Below are 16,267 nucleotides of genomic sequence, written 5' to 3' on the forward strand. Positions count from 1 at the left end.
ATCGACCAGACCCTTTCTGTACCACTCTTTTCTCTTAGACATCGTCCCTTGCCTTCACAGCTGTTTAGGGAGGTAGTTGGAGTTGGAAGATGAGCAGAGAGGTAAGAAAGATAGGTTTATAACCATTAGTGTGTGTGTTTATACTATTTCCCTCTAGGACTACCTATTGCAGGACACTTAGAAAAATGTGTATTCACTGTCTCAAGAAAAGCCTTTTTTTTTTTTTTTAAGATCAGTAATGGTGACTATAAAAAGATCCCATGCTCATAGAAATTGGACCTCGCTTAGTATAGTGAATGCCGTTTTCGTGGACACTTCAATGCCCTTGGCAGAGGGTCGCTGTAGTAATTATGGATACAACTGACAACTGAGTTAAACTGTGATTTATACATTCCTATTTATGTTTGGTTTTACTCAAACGGAGCACAAGCATTTGAGCATACTTTACACCCCAGGGTTCAGTGTACTCCCAGAATGCTGTGGTACAGTACATGTGTGCAACATGCCATGCTTATGTGCCTAACAAAAATCTATGACATCCCAGCCCATAGGAATGAGAACACTACTTTGTCCTACCTTAGAAAACTCTAAATTTAATTAAGTCCTTTACTAGAGAGTAAATAAACAAGCTTGCTACAAGGAAAGTGAATCTGTGAAAAAGACACGAGATTAGAAAATAAGTAGCTTTACGTAAATTCATTTACTACAGAAAAAAAAAATGTTCAGCAAAGGCAAGTATCGCCTTTGTGTGTGCAGCGGAGGCTGGCAGGGAGGATAGCTTAAGAATGGGAGTTAAAGGCCAGCCTATGCCGCACAGAGAGATACCAGCCACAAGTAATTAGATTTGTTTAGCGATTAAATTTTTTATTGCGGTTTTTTTTTCTACTTACAGCATGAAACAGAATGGATGTGTCAAAAATGCAGCTCGTGTGATTTCCCTATACTGTTTATAATTGCATTTTTAAACAACATAATTGAAAGAATCAAGGTAATTTCAGCCAGCAGAGCAGAACTGCAGTGTAATTTTGGACAGGAAAGAAAACTGGATGTCGGAAAACTGGCCTGAGTCCTTCAAATGAATTAAGGGCAGAGCGGGCCATGGCCCTCCAGCTTTGCATCCTTTTCTTTCCCTTGCATTCAGGGCAGCCTCTCAACCGTGGATGGTTTTTTTTTCCTAACCTTACAATTCTGGGCTAATTTTTATATTAACATCTATCCCGTCATAATCTTTAGCAGACTTTAGGCAGAACACTCGCTGTCTTGTGATAGACAATCCGCGGCCTTTCTCACTTCATTCCCCAGGATAAAGTGCAATGGACGTGGTTCCGTGTGTTTTCTTTCTTGGACATTTAAGCTCTAGTAGACTCACATTTTCCATGAGTAAAGTTAAAAACATTTAGGCTACAACCAGTCCAAAAATATGCCTCAGTTCTGAAAGAGGAAAATCATGTCGTACAAGGGTAAATATAATATTGGATCAATTCATTTCATTTAAAGCCATGTATTCTGGATGCCTCCCAAAATAAGCCTCTTAGTAATTTGTCTTCTTGGAGTTGTTTTTTGTAGAACGTATTGCTGCTTTGTGTTTCATTCTAGATGGATATTTACATGTCGCAGTATTTCAGTTTCCTTCATTATTTTTCTTAAGTCTACAGTTAAGTATTTCAAGTAATATGTACATAATTAGGCAAGCAGAATTGATGATTCATTATTTCTCTCCACTAGCTTAGTGGAGAAAATAATTATAAATAATTATGCTGGTTTAAAATCTTCTCCCTCAGCCCCTTAATTTTGCAGCCACTAGTCGTGGTTAGATCAGTAACTATTGTCACCGTGATGGTTTTGTTTCCTAATTTTCTGAGATGCTTTTATGATTCTCATCGAAGATAACTTTAACTCACACAGATCCCTAACACCATTTGGGATGCTCAAACCTAGGACCTCACGCGTGCTAGACAAATACTCTTCCACTGACCTGTGCTTTCACTACCCTACATATTTGGAGGGGTTTGTGCTTCCCTGAAAGAATTCCTAATGCATGAGATGATGATTGCTTGCTATGAATTCTGTCATTACCTAGGTGTCTCCGTTTTGGAATGATGTTGGCTTTAGAATCAGCCTTTGTTTCTAGGAGGTGCTCTGTTGTCCCTTGGGGGGGGGAAACCCAAGCTAAAGCAGGCTAGTGGGGCTGCGGAGAATGGGGTGCTTTATGGTTGGTACTCACAGCTTCATCTCAGACCCAACTCTGCACGTGGTGTAACGTTCTGAGGTGAGCCCTGCCCTCCTAAGTGCTGGTGCCAGCTCTATCCCCAGAAGCGCCCCTGCCTTGTAGCTATAAATTTGTTTCTGGGGAAATAAGGGGTTAAACTCTGTGATGGCCAGCTATGGTGGCCCATGCCTGTAATGCCAACATTCAGGGGCTGGAGGGTTAGGGGTCCACCTGTGCTACAAAATGAACAATCAAAACTCTTGAATAAATGCTCTCTAGCTTTGGCCAACCAACACAGGGTGAGCGTGACATGATCAACTGAAACAGGCACGAGGGTATACTCTGCCACCCACAAACCAGTAATTGGTTTTCACCGTGGTGACGAAGTGAACTTTCAAAGAGATTCTTCCCGTTTTTGCCTCTGCTAGAAGGAAGTTTAGTTGCTCCACAGAGCCTTTCTCTATGACTTCACAGCGTGTACTTCGTGAGCCAAACTTCACCATACCTTCAGGTAGGCGTTACCATTTGTTTTTGCTTGACAGGGGACCACTGTTCGGCACCCTGCTGTTCTATGTGTCTGCCTGCACATAGGAACAAGGCAGGAGAGAATAACATGCAACGGAAATATGATCCCGGGCACAGCCTGACATAGCAACACATACCTATAGTCGCAGCACTCTGGGGGTAGAGGAAGGAGGATCAAAAGTTCAAAGTAATGAGTTCAAGGCAGGCCTAGACTACAGGAGACCCTTTCTTAAAAAGCAAACAAAAGGGTCCTGGAAACTTTTGAGATTTCAGTCCTCCTTGGTACCATAGCTTTTCTCCAAGCTTTCTCATAAGAACCAGGTGTGATAACTAAAGTGCCCAGGACAGAGTGGGCGAGCTGCAGAAGCCCGTTCCCTTCTTCCTCACCTTTCCTGGATTATCCCTGCAACAAATGAACACACCCCAAAGTGCTGCTCTGAGCTCCCCCAGCCCTGCCCTGCCCAGCTCCGTCCCCCCACAGCCACCGGCCCCCCTCCAACCCCGACCCTGTGCAGCTCCACCTCTGAGTACAGGCCCCATCCATATGTTCTGGATGCTCTCAGAGCTCCACTCTTCCCAACTCCATGTTCTCCTCGAGGGACTAAATTACAGGGAGCCTGGGAACGGCAAAGGCAGCAATTTCCCACGCTTCTCATAAGCAAAACACATTTGGTGGTTAGAGTCAGGAACCAGGCATTAGGGGACCATTTCAGACCTGCTTCTGAGCTGGTTACACCGTATCTGAAAAGCCCCACTCCAGCTATAAAACACAGCCGAGCACAGCTGCCATCTTGGAACCCTGCAGGGATGCTTGGTGGATCTGCAAATTGCTTGAGAGTCCTCAGGTGAAAGGTGCCATAAATTTCGATCACTACTGTGAGAAGACACACCAGGAGAAGGTGCCCCCCCCCCAACCTCCCACTAACCAGAAGCAAACACCCTTGGGAAAGCAGACGAGGTTTCTTCTGTGCATAGGGGTCCCATGGTGCCCGTGTGTGATGAAGCTATCCTATGCACAGTCAATAATTTCATCCATAAATAACAAGAATTAAGTGCCCCTGGGGCTTGCTGTAAAGAAAGCAAATGACTACATATTTCCTGAGCCTGGCAGTAAAGATAAGAAAGAGATTCAAGAGATTATTTATCTGAAATCCCCTAGTTTTAAATTTTGATAGTCTGTAGGCCTGAAAATTATTTCCAATAAGCCTTTTTGATGACAACTTAAATTTTTATTAATAAATCTAAGTGGGTTTTTTTTTTTTGAGGGGGGAGTGTGGAAATCCAAACCCTACATTTTGCCCTGCAGGTCCTCTACCCTCCTTCTTTCCATGAAAAACTGCTGAGAAAAGTGGGGAGCGGTACCCAGTGCTGGAGAATAAGGACTTTGAGGATAATGTTCCCAGAAGGCCTTTCTTCTTCATTCCTGCCCACAAGAGGATACTCAGAATCCCTCTCAAAAGATTCCAGCCATCAATCCTGAACCTACACACAATAAAGACAGCTCTCTTTACTGGAAGGAATGGTGAATGCTTGATGACTGTGACTTCAGCTAAAGAAACTGCTCATGTCCCATTAATTACATATGAAGAAGTGAGTCAGACAGGTCCACAAGGCTGGCTTGCCCATTCATTTGATAAGCCATTTGGCTCATCTACCGGATCTGGGGCTCTGGTCTCTGAGCAGTACAAAACAATACTTGGTAATTTCCCCTGAATGATCAGCAAGGGTTATTCTCATCTAAGCAAATCCCCAAGTTTTTCCATGATCCTCTGAGATTTGTGAATGGAACGAAAAGTCATTCGTGGCATGTTACTTTGGAATATTCCACCTGCTGGGGGCCTACGTGAGGACAACACTTTCCTGCTGCATGCGCAGAGAATCCTGAATTTTCTGTAAGGGATTTTACACTGGTACATCAGGTTGCTAAAAGGAGCTCAGGGCCTTTCCCGGGAGTGGGATGTTGCAGGTTGTTAGAAGGTTAAGACATCCTTGAGTTGGTCTTCCGAGTGCATTTAACTTGTTCTTTCGCTTTTCCCCACTTTACGATAGAGATAAAATCTTTTGCTGGAAGCTGCCAGCAAGTTCTTCCACTTCCGACCCCCTGACTCTGTGCTCTTTTGGCTTTTTTTCCTCCAGTGAAGTTACCCTGTCTGGTGGATTCTGTTATAGAAATAGAACATGAACGGAGGCGGACATGAGAGAAGCTAGTCTCTTCATTTCTGGGCAACTTCTCCTACATACCACTGCCCAGGGCAGTACCCCTCATCTCTGACTATGGCAGAAGAAAACAGCTCCCCTTTACCTGTTCTGTAGCCAGTGTTGTTGAGATACACAGCGAAGGTCCGGGGCTCATGCATTGCCTGCCACGAGGGGGAGGAGCAGTTCTCGTTGTTGGTGTAGACATTGTGGTTGTGTACGTACTTCCCCGTGAGCATGGACGACCTCGATGGGCAGCACATGGGCGTGGTCACAAAGGCATTGGTGAAGGTGGCTCCGCCATGCTCCATGATCTTTCTCGTTTTGTTCATGACTTGCAGGGAGCCTGAAAGGCACAGTTCTGGCACCGGTTAGCAAAATGCACCCCTTGGGGGACTCACTTATGCCCTGTCACTCAAGAGCCTCTGTTCCCGAGGTTTATTAGTTTCCCTGCCCTGTGTGGAGGAGTCTATAATTTGGCTAGTTCTTATTTCTAGAACAAAACAGACCATTTGGGATCTGAACATCTCAGACGTTTTGGAGAATAATAAGCACATTTCAGTCTCTCTCCTCTTTAACCACAAAGGAAAAAAGCATGCAGGCTAATCATGTAATTAAAGCCAGACTCTTAGATAGGAGGAAGATTCCAATGTCAGCAGCCTTTGAAGATGTTAGAGAACAATGGCTTGTTACACGGTATCAAAACCTTGGCCAAGGCTAGTAATACCAGAGTTTAGTAGATACGGCATTTTAATCCTAATGCAGAAAAACAAAAACCAACCCCCCCTGCCAAGCAAAAGATCCTCCCAAATATCTGTAACTAGAGACAGAGGAGTGCAAGGAGGGAGAGGGAGAAAGAGAGGTACCTACAAAGTAACTTGGCATTGTCTAGCAAGCCAACCAACGTCTTGCTGCATTTCTCTCTGGACAAGACTGCTGTCGTTGATCCGTTTGCAGGTCATTTTTAAGGCTAGGTGGTCTTCTTGCTCAGAAGTACACACACGAATGCAAAACAGTCTATTATAACCTCAGGGATGAAGTGGTAAGAGAAGATTTCTAAGGAAGGAAACTAAATCTGCCTCAATCAGTTTACTGCAGCTGAAAGATGTCTACCTCCTGCAGGAAGGCGCAGGCCAAATTCGGTAGTCTATTCTGGACTTGTCAAGAAATGTACTGCAGAGTGCTACGGCCAAGGCCATTGCATTTGAATCCTCAGATTTCCATCAGGCCGCACTCCTCCTGAAGAAAAGGCGGAAAGTCTATGCTTTCCAGCAAGGAAGGAAAATGGAATTACACAGAGGCAAATGAAGGGAGGCGACAGTCAACCTGTGTCCTTCACCTTCGCATTTTCTATTCACGCTACGAGAAGCACAATAGTGGAGGGCTTCTAATTGGGTCTCATGAGAACTTAAATATTTTGGGAGGGATGCTCCTGATTGCTCCTTCTTTCTAGCTATCTTCTGGAGATCAAGCGCCCTTTTGTAGTCAGTACATGACATATAGCACATGTCCACTTCATGCTGAACATTTTGGCAGCCTCAGCTCTCTCTCTCTCTGATGATTCCCCTGAGGGTAGCACATTAGCAAATAAATAAAGCCAAGAAGGGACTGTAGTATAGTAAAGGCTTACCAAGAAGTCTGAGAGATGAGAACAGGACAGGTCAAGAGGAAGGAACTGTCAGGTGGGTGGGGAGCAGTGCATGGCTGGGGACATAGGGAGGACAGCGCAGCTGGTACTCTGGTGATGGGAAGATACAATAGAGCTCTGTGAGTGGCTCGTTGATTTCCCAGCTTGGAAAGAAACACAGAGCACTCTCTTGATGCGATGTGACCTGAGAAGCAGGTCAGCAACCCACCATCCCAGCCAAGCAGTGCAAACGGCATGCATGGCAGCTGTGCACCCTGGGATCTGACCAGAGCCACGCCATAGAGGCAGGGCAGAGTCTCTGTCACAGGCACGAAGACCACGCTGAGCAAAGCTTTGAGGGGCGTATTGCAGCAGTGATGGTGTGATGGCTGCTGATGCCTTCCTGCCCTGCTCCACTAAGGACTCAGTGTCCCCCTGACAGACAGGATTCAGGAAGCAGACTCGGGGTATGCTGTAATTCACTGTGAGCGTGCTAAAGGCTCGAGTTTTCAGCATCAGGAGAAATCTGGAAAGACAACGTTTCCATTGATGACGAGGAAGTAACGGGAAAGGATGCGCCTAGCAAAAGATCAAAGAGAAACGAGTTTCCGAATTGTTGCGTCACACGTTTGCGTTGGGCGATCATAGAGCAGAAGCGTCCCAAACGTGAATTGATGAATAGAGAAAGCTGAAAGAGTTCCGAAGATGCCACCCAACCCCCAAGCCTCCTCTTCTCTCCTTTTTAGGTGTACGTGGTGCTTACACTCAGAAGTGTCTTGACTTTAAGAAAATCAGCAAACACTGCCTGATAGCCCATTTCAAAGAACCAGATCTTGGAGTTCCCTTTATGGGCCTTTGTTAAATTCAAATTAAAAAAAAAAGAGAGAAGAAAAAAAAAGGAATGCAGCTGGAGGCCATCATCCAAGGTCTTGCGTCCCTAGTGGCCACCTCCCGCACACAGACACATTTGGACTGCAAATGTACGGTTGGGGTGGGAATCTGGTTGAGAGACACAATAATGTAAAAACCGGGGTTAAATGTGCGTCTGCCGAGTTCACGGTTACAGGAATGGCTCAGCCAGGATTCCCCTCTCATTCTCAAAACAACAAATCACAGAATCTCCACACCCGGGTAAGATACCAGAAGAGCAGACCTGGGTTAGGGGCTGAGAACTCTAACTTCTAACTCCAGCATGCTGGAGCTGTTTGTTGGTGGTTCACACTTGGACAGGTTTTAAGGTTAAGTGTGCAAGGCTGGACATGTGATCAAGGAAACCAGGACCTCAAGGAGACTTGGGAGAGCATCCTCCTTACAGTGATCTGAGAGACTCAGACCACTTCACCTCCAAGGCTATATGGTAAGTGCTAAATGCAATCTCAACTGGTTCCCTTATACGCCGCCCTTCACGCCCATTTCATCGGACAGTAGCCCTTTGCGCTGAGGCTGTCAGTGATGTTCCAGACGAGGCTGCTGAGCTGCTCAGGTATGTTAGGTCACATACCTAGGGCCACAAGCCCCAGAGGCCATGCTCCTCGCTGCCCACTAGCCCGAATATTGCCTGTGGTGTGGATTCTTCCAAGAGCTTGAAACAAAAACAGTTTCTTACCCTCGGCACTCTCTCATCTTCTGCTTCATCTGACCGTGGGGAGATGGCTGGAGACCCTAATGCCTCTATCCTGCCTCCTCAGAGCCACAAGTGCTGTGACAACAGAGGCCCAGAGAAGGGAGGTGAGCCTTGTGGATTGATCTTCCCTAGCTGACTAGCATGAGCACAGCAATGTCTACCTCTAATAGTGTGGATTCGAGGAATATTCAGATGACGGAGAACAAAGATTTAAGTTGTTTCTCTGAGCTTAGCAAACTCCTGGAGGGAAGCGCCAAGCACCTTGCTCCTGCCTTTCGACATGAGCTGATTAGTGACTGTTAGCCACACAGCCTTGCCTTGTCATCTGCCCCTGATGATTGTTCACTGATTGTTGTTGACAAATTTTACAGGAACCCATCGTGCCGTACAACACAGTAAGAGTGTCGGTGCACACTGCTAATCTCAGCTACTACTCGGGGCAGCAGCAGGAGAACTGTGAGTTCGAGGGCAGCTTGGCTTACATAACAAGCCTTTCCCTCAAAAACAGATGAACAAACAGTGTCCAGATGTTGCTGCAGTTGCCAATGCCTGAGCAACTTCTGTAACCTTTTTGGGTTTGAATTCCTCCTCTGTGAAGAGGAGCTCTCCTCACTCATTCCCAAGGCTGTCAAAAAGCAAACAGTTTGATGCTCTGATGAGATCCCTTGATACAGGAATGTTGTTGCTATGGCTATACAGTTGGCATTCCATATCTGTGGGTTCCCCATTGGGGCTTTCAAAGCAGTTGCAGATGAAAAGCACTCAAAAATATTTTAAAAGTATCCAAAAAATTCAGTAGACAAAAAAAAAAAAAAAAGTGTCTTGAACATATGAAGACACTTTTTTTTTTTTTTTTTGGTCATCATTCCCCAAACTAAGTATAACACAAGTATGAACAAAATATTTACATGATATTGGGGATTATGAATAATAAAGATTAAAAGGCAGGATATGTATTACATTTTATATGTGGGAATCTGAGAATCCGGTATATCTGGTATTTGTTGGAGCTCCATATTAGTTACTTTTCTGTTGCTGAGAGACAACATCATGACTTACAGAAGGAAGGGTTTATTTGGTCTTACGGTTCCAGAGGGGTAAGAGTCAAGCATGGTGGAAAAGCATCAGGCACGGCAGCTGCAGCACGATGCTGTGGGCTCATATCCGGTCTCCTACGGATACCAACTGCCCTCTGCTCACTTCAGCCCAAGCACATGCTGGTCACCGTCATAGTATTTTTATTAGGTAAGGTTTGGACTAAATATTTAAGTGGTCTTTTTAATGCAGCATGAGTTCTCATGCTAACTATTACTGCTGGGATATTCAACAATAATAATTCCCACATTAGATATGAATGTATTGGTATAGTGACCCTTTTAATCTAAAAAAAATACAATAAAAATCATAAAACAATATATTTTCCTGCCAAAACTATTCAGTTGTGAGGGACAAAACCAAGATGTCTTCAGCTAAAACCAAAAGGGAAGAACAAGTTGGGAAGGAGGGAAACAAGGAAGATAATAAATTTGTCTGGAATGTTTCCAGCTTGCTGAAAACTCACTGTTTCCTTCCCCCAACCAAAGGCCCTCACTCAGATGCTGAGACCTATGGGAGTGAGAGGCATGCCTGCAGGCTGCACAGATGCAGCTCAGAAGTGGAGCAGCAGATGTGAGGAGCTCACCTGGCCTTTGCCTTTTCAGAGTTCTCTCTCACTGGAGAGGCCGCTTTAGAGAACTCTATTCTGGCTGTTCAGGGCAGCCAGAATACTGAGAAGTGGCAGGCTCTTGGTACAGGTGTTGGGAGGCAAAAAAAAGTGAGGGGAGCTAGCTGTCCTAGGGAATCAAATCTCACCTAAGGTGGTGACTGAAATGCCTCTTGGGGGGGGGGGGTTAGCCTTTGGCTATCTCAGAGAAGTGCAATTCTCATTCTTCAAAAAAATTTTTGTTTTAAGTCAAAAAAAAAAAAAGACAGAAACAACCAGTATTTTAAAGTCTTGGTCTTTTATCAAGATGGCACCTGACTATGTAGCCTTGGCTAGCCTGGGCCCTATGTAGTCTAGGCTGGCCTCAAATTCACAGAGATCCACCTTGCCTCTACCTCCTGAATGATCGGATTAAATTTATGGGCCACCTTGCCTGGCTTGGCTTTTTTTTTTTTTTAAGGTGATGGGCAGATAACACACATTCATAGGCTAACCTCATAGCTCTCTGCTTTAAATAGCTGCTCATGCTTGCAGCTTAATTCCACTTGTGATCTGAGGAAAGGGGAACCAGTAAGGCAGGGTCACTGCAGTGGGCAATGCCATGCCGAGTCAGAGCCATGATCCAATCCACGGTGTTCTACTTCTCAAAGTGGGGCCAGGGGCTATTTGGGAGAGGGTTGGCCTCTGCTCTCCATCTTGTTAATTCTAGTTGAAGCAAGCTAAGAGTTTCTCAAGTATTTCAAACTTTTCTTTTGATGTGTGAAATATTTGAAAAGTGCAGGCAAGAGCAGAATGAATCACACATCTGCTTTATTAACTCTAACAAAGCTGCAGATGCACACATCGACACACACACACACACACACACACACACACACACACACTAGTGCACTTGACCAAGGAAAACATGGATGCTACGAATGCTCTTGGTGACTGCTCTCCCCAGAGGCAGCCATCATCCTGAGCTTCACATTGATCATTCCCATCATTTCCATGCAAGCTCGGGAAAGTGACAGCAAGAGGAGGAGGGAGGGTGGAGACAGCGATCAGACAGCATTGTCAGATAACTGTCAGATATCGCCAGTACAAATTGGTTTTTACAAACATCTTTCAGTCCTTATCTTAAGCACCTGCACTGTTAGAAGCAAAGGCAAAATCAGGGGTTTCTTAAGTCCTGGAGGAAGCAAATGTCAAGTCAGAGGATGCTGTCTTGAGCCATGAACTGTCCCACAGGTGTTTTGTCCTGGGGTGCTGACTGCTGGGTGGAGTGACAAGATTTGTTCACAGCAGTGTAGATGTGTGTCCTTTGGAACTGCGTGGAAGGTTCTAGCACTTCCGTTAATGACTTCCTCATGTGTCTTCCTCGCTTTACAAAGTACAAAGTTTATTTACTTGCCCTTACAGTTGAGGACAAACTGAATGAGAGCCTCTCCTTCTCAGCTTCGCTCTTAAACTGTAATTAGAACCCTGTTCAGTCTTTGTCCTTCCGGACAAGCTCAGGATGATTTCATTCTTTCCAAATAAGAAAAAAGTGTTCTATTCAAAATTTTCACCATTTTTCTTTAAAGTATTTTCTAAGCATGTATCAGCTTCTGGAGGCTCAGCAGCCAATTGCTTGTAGCCTTCCAGGAAAAAAAATAATTACCAAAGCAATGGCCTATTAGAGCACTTGACAAACTCACATGTAAAAGTGAAAACCAAAATAAACTGCAAGTCACCAAGACCACTGTGAGATAGAACCTCTCTCAGTGGACAAACAACAATCACAAACACAGACAAACAGAAGTGACATATGTTGGTAAGGATCTGGTGGAATTTTCACACTTGGGCATAGCTGGAAGGAATGTAAAAAATGGTGTGGTCGATATGGAAGACACTGTTATGTCCACCCACTTGCAGGTAAAATTTGTTTTCCTTTGCAAAAGGATTGAAAGCAAGATCCTGAAGATCCTTATGTACACATGTTCAAAGCAGTATCATTCACTTGCACTAAAAGAAGGAAACTACTCAGATTCCCACCAGTTGACATACAGACACAAGAAGTGGTGTGGTATTCTTGGCTGGAATCTAACACAGTCCTGAAAAGGAAGTTCTCACACAGGCTGCAGCATGGATGGACCTGAGAATGCTATGCTGCGTGAATTTTGGGGCAGCCACAGAATTTCAGATAGATGGTTCTACTCACAAGTCGCCTGGAGTAGTGTGACTTAGAGACACAATGTCTACATAATGGTGGTTGCTGGGCAGATGTTCAAGCAGGGGGTTGTTCTGGCTCAACAATGTGAGCGCGCTTAATGGACCACACTGGGTAAAATGATCACAGAGGTAAAAGCAACCAATGTTGCAACAGGGAGGCGAGGGAAGAGCTGTGCACGTTCCAAAGGATCAAACGCGAACACACTAACGGCCACCAATGGCATGGCTTCTCTGATGAGGTCTCCTCTGACCTTCTGAGCAAGTGCTTGCCTTTGCTACCTGAGCACCAGGTGACACAGGTGGAGAAGGAGGGCCTGGCCCATCTTCTGCTCCTGTGTCTCCCAGAATTCAGAGCACGACTAGGAAGTGACAGGTTGATTTTCAGAGGGCCTTAGTGAGCGGTCATTAATGGACCAGCATATGGAAGAGACAGTGGCTCAGGCTGTGGCTGTGATGATCTAAGACTGAAGACAGGTCCTAGTTTTGCCATCTGCTAACCTATGACTTCTCTAAACCTTTCTTTTGCCATGCATGACCTGAGAGGAGTGGGAATAAGGACCTCTGAGGATTACTGGGAAAGTTCAATGGCCTAAGGCTTAGCATGCCATCTGGCAAAAAAGGATCAAGAAAAGAAGAAGAAGAAGAAGAAGAAGAAGAAGAAGAAGAGGAGGAGGAGGAGGAGGAGGAGGAGGAGGAGGAAGAGGAGGAGGAGGAGGAGGGGGAGGGGGAGGAGGAGGAGGAGGAGGAGGAGGAGGAGGAGGAGGGGGAAAAAGAAAAGAACAAGAAAATAATAATAATAATAATAATAATAGTAATAATAATAATAATATTAATAATAATGGCAAGAGGTCACAGGTGAGCCAAAGCCGCTAAGTCTTGGTTTACTTCATTTGAGTGCTCTTGAATGAACTCAGGATAGTTCCACAAGTCCAAACCCAGGTGTGATGAACTAACAAGGATACGAAGCACACTGTTAAGTTTCAATTACACATCAGGTCTGGCATGGTCACCTAGAGTCAACTACAGTTCTACAGTTACTTTAGCAAGCTGTGAATGGTTAAAGCACTCTATAAATAACCATCAACAATTCCTTTTGCACTAACAGTTTATATAGATCCAGAGAAAATCACGCTCTCATGAACACTTTACCCACGTAGTTTATAAGTTAAACTTCAGTCTTTCCACTTTTCTTCTTTTCCTTTTGATACAGGGTCTTATGTTTCTTGGGCTGGCTCCAACTCACTATGAAGTTAGTTAAGGATAACCTTGAGCTCAGGATTCTCCTATCTCTGCTTTCCAAGTACTGAGGTTAGGAGAGTGAGCGACTGTGTTCATGGTCTCCACCTCCACCTCTGTGGTTTCTCAGCCTTACCCTCATCCTCCATCTTCTCCTGGCTCCCTTAAAAAAATTCTGTTCTAAAGTATGTTTTAAAATCATAATAGCAGAAAAGTAATGTTGAAACTCCCTATGGACCCGGAGACAGCTGAGGCTCTGGCAAGCAACTGAATCAAGAGACTGGCAAGGGAAAGGGTCAGGGTCTCACCCAGCTCCACGTCCTGGTCGTCGGTGAGCACAAGGATAATGTTGGGCCGGATGTTCTTCCGCTCCTGCTGCACCCTTCCTCGGAACCTCTGGGACCGCACAGCGGAACCCAGGCTCGCGAGCAGTTCTGCGCCCAGCAGGGTCAGCAGCAGAGCCCAGCAAGAATACTTCATTGTACTTGGTCCAATGTTGCGAAGCTGACAAAATGCTTCAGTCTTCGGAGTTTCTGGTAGTTGGGGTGTAGGGAATGGGGGGAGGTGTCAAGAGAGAAAGGGAAAGGAGGGGATGAAAATGAAATCCAAACCCAAACACGGTCATAGCAGAAGGCATACAAATAAGCCAGAGCTGACAGGCAGGCTGGCAGAGCCGGGCTGCCCGAGAGTCACAAGTAGCAAACCCTCACTCTTGCCAGGAGGTTTTAAGTACTTGATTATTTTGCAAAATCACTTTTGTCCTTTATTCTTTGTCCAACTTTCCCCCTTTCCATTCATTGCCAAAGTATAATTTGCAGCACAGAGCTCAAACGTAAAAGCTTTCTGACAAGAGCTAATACCTTGAGTTAGGTATCCTGGTTGAATAATCAATTTCTAGACTCAGAGATTTTCAGAACATCTGCAGATGGAGTCCTAGAAAGGAAAGAGGAAAAAAAAATACAAAGGCAACATCAGTCAAGGGTTTCAAAATAGACTTATGATCTGAAGCAATGTCTTGAAACAGCACGTGGCATGTGGATGTTATTTTTCCTTCTCTTCTGCAAAAGGAAGAGAGGATAACACACAGAACTGCTGTTCAATGACTTGGATAGCATCTCCATTTCCTAAGTGGCTGTACAAAAAGTGGCCAGCGCATCAGTTTTTCCTGTAAAATATCTCTCTCATCCTGAAGAAGGATGAGAGAAACTGGCCACCAGGAAAGTGAACCTGCTTGTGCCGAGTGGCTGCTGAAGGGCATGCGAGGGGACCCTTGATCGCCTGCATCCCTCCCTATCTACCAGGCAGAATCAACCGTGAAGTTATCGTTTATCATCTGCATTATGTCACTCACAACCCAGGAGAGGCATCATCTCTGCTGACAAAGACTTCTTAAGGAATAAGTGGCACAACCACCTTTTCCAGCCACAGCCACGGAGAAGCTCCTAACTGTCCTCATCAATCACCAGAGGCAAAGCGCTTGACGGGAGAGGCAGGTTCTTCTGTTCAGTCCTTGGCTCGCCTCACAGTGGCGCCTGGGATGCCCGACCCCCCCCCCCCCCCCGCCCCAGCCATCAGTCGCCAGTCTGACTGTTGTCAGGACTGGGTTCAGAGCGGCTAGCACAGGTGTTGGCTTTGCTGCTACGGATCTAAGCCTGCAGAATGAGATGCCTGATTGGCTCTGAGGCTCGAGGTGAGTGGCCGCCCTTCCACAGCAGAAAATAAATGAGATCCGGAGGGGAGGATAGCAGAGTTGCAAGGGAGGAGACTTCTGAAGGGGTTGGGATAATGTCCCTCCACTTCGGGGCACTAATCTGCAGAAAGCTCATCTCCCAGACTCCTGAAAGACAGCAAGGGGCTCTTTTAATTCCCCCTCCTCTGCTACGCCACAAAAGAAGCTTTCCATGAAACTAATTAGATAGCCGCCCACTTCATCAGCCACTCCATCCCACACCTGAGGATCTGTATTTTGATGTGCAACAAGAAGCTGGCATAGGATAAATGAGCAGGAATGCTTCGGCGCAGGCATCACAAAGCAGGGGAGGGCGCCCTCATGCATGCCCGCGCTCTAAGTGCTGGCAGCCCAAGAAGAAAGGATGCACTCATGCATCCTTTCACCGACATGTCACCGACATTGCTTGTTTTGTGCAAACATAGGCACACTCACGTCCCTATTATTTTAAAACTTTATAAACTGTTTAGTATACAGCTCCAATATCCCTCACTCTGCAGCCTATAATTACCGTGTGTGTGTGTGTGTGTGTGTGTGTGTGTGAACGTTTAACAAGAAATAGATTTTTGAATAAAAACCCGAGGTCTGCAGCAAGTCTCTCGTAGGTAGCTAATTGTCTGCAGGGCAACAACAAGGTAACTCCCGGTGATCCCGTGCTCCGGAAAGTCGATAAGCAGAGTCTCTTGCGTTCCCCCCCTTAAGTCAGAGTTCTTGCGGCAACTGCAGTGCATGCTAACAGCTCCCAACCTGCAATTAGTTTGCACCGAGTGCCTGGTTTCTGCGCACTTGCTTTAAATCACAAGAAACCGGATCCCAGCACGAAGGAGAGGCGGGAGGAACAGAAACTAGACAAGAAGAAGCAGCTTTTTGCCATGAACTGTGAGGTCACGCTCAACTGTTCAATGTAGACCGTCAGGCCTACAGGGTTGGTCCTGTAAGCAGTGACTTTTCTCACCTCCTGGAGGCTGCAAGGGTGTGTGAAGGGGCAGTGAGCTGGATTTTGGCTTCTTTGCTTTGGCTGCAGTGTGGCCCATCCTCTGCCAAGAGGGGTGACATGGAAACACCGCTCAGGGCAGTGAGGGCAGTGACCTCACACGGAGCGGAAGACTCTCACCAGTTAAGATGCTGATAACCCTCCCTGGAACCCAGTCAACATGGCTAGCTATTCTTTTCTTTATCTTGTTTCCTTTACCTCTTCCTTCAGGAAACAGAAAATTAGCACC

At 45.7% G+C, this 16,267-nt stretch overlaps 1 protein-coding gene across 2 annotated transcripts in view; it reads right to left on the reverse strand.

The window, feature by feature from the left end:
* Sulf1 (sulfatase 1) overlaps positions 1-16,267 on the reverse strand; it is a 122,171-nt gene that overhangs the window by 54,857 nt on the left and 51,047 nt on the right. For both annotated transcript variants that reach the window (XM_055603550.1, XM_055603548.1), the window contains exons 2-4: positions 14,176-14,248; positions 13,624-13,848; positions 5,037-5,276 (exon numbers count right to left, since the gene is read on the reverse strand). In XM_055603550.1, coding sequence (XP_055459525.1) covers positions 5,037-5,276; positions 13,624-13,795 — 412 coding nt within the window. In that variant the 5' untranslated portion in view covers positions 13,796-13,848; positions 14,176-14,248. The remainder of the gene's footprint in view (positions 1-5,036; positions 5,277-13,623; positions 13,849-14,175; positions 14,249-16,267) is intronic.

The sequence above is a fragment of the Psammomys obesus genome, unplaced genomic scaffold (genome assembly GCF_907164565.1).
Source record: "Psammomys obesus unplaced genomic scaffold, mPsaObe1.curated_primary_1811, whole genome shotgun sequence".
In the NCBI taxonomy this organism is placed as follows: Eukaryota; Metazoa; Chordata; class Mammalia; order Rodentia; family Muridae; genus Psammomys; species Psammomys obesus.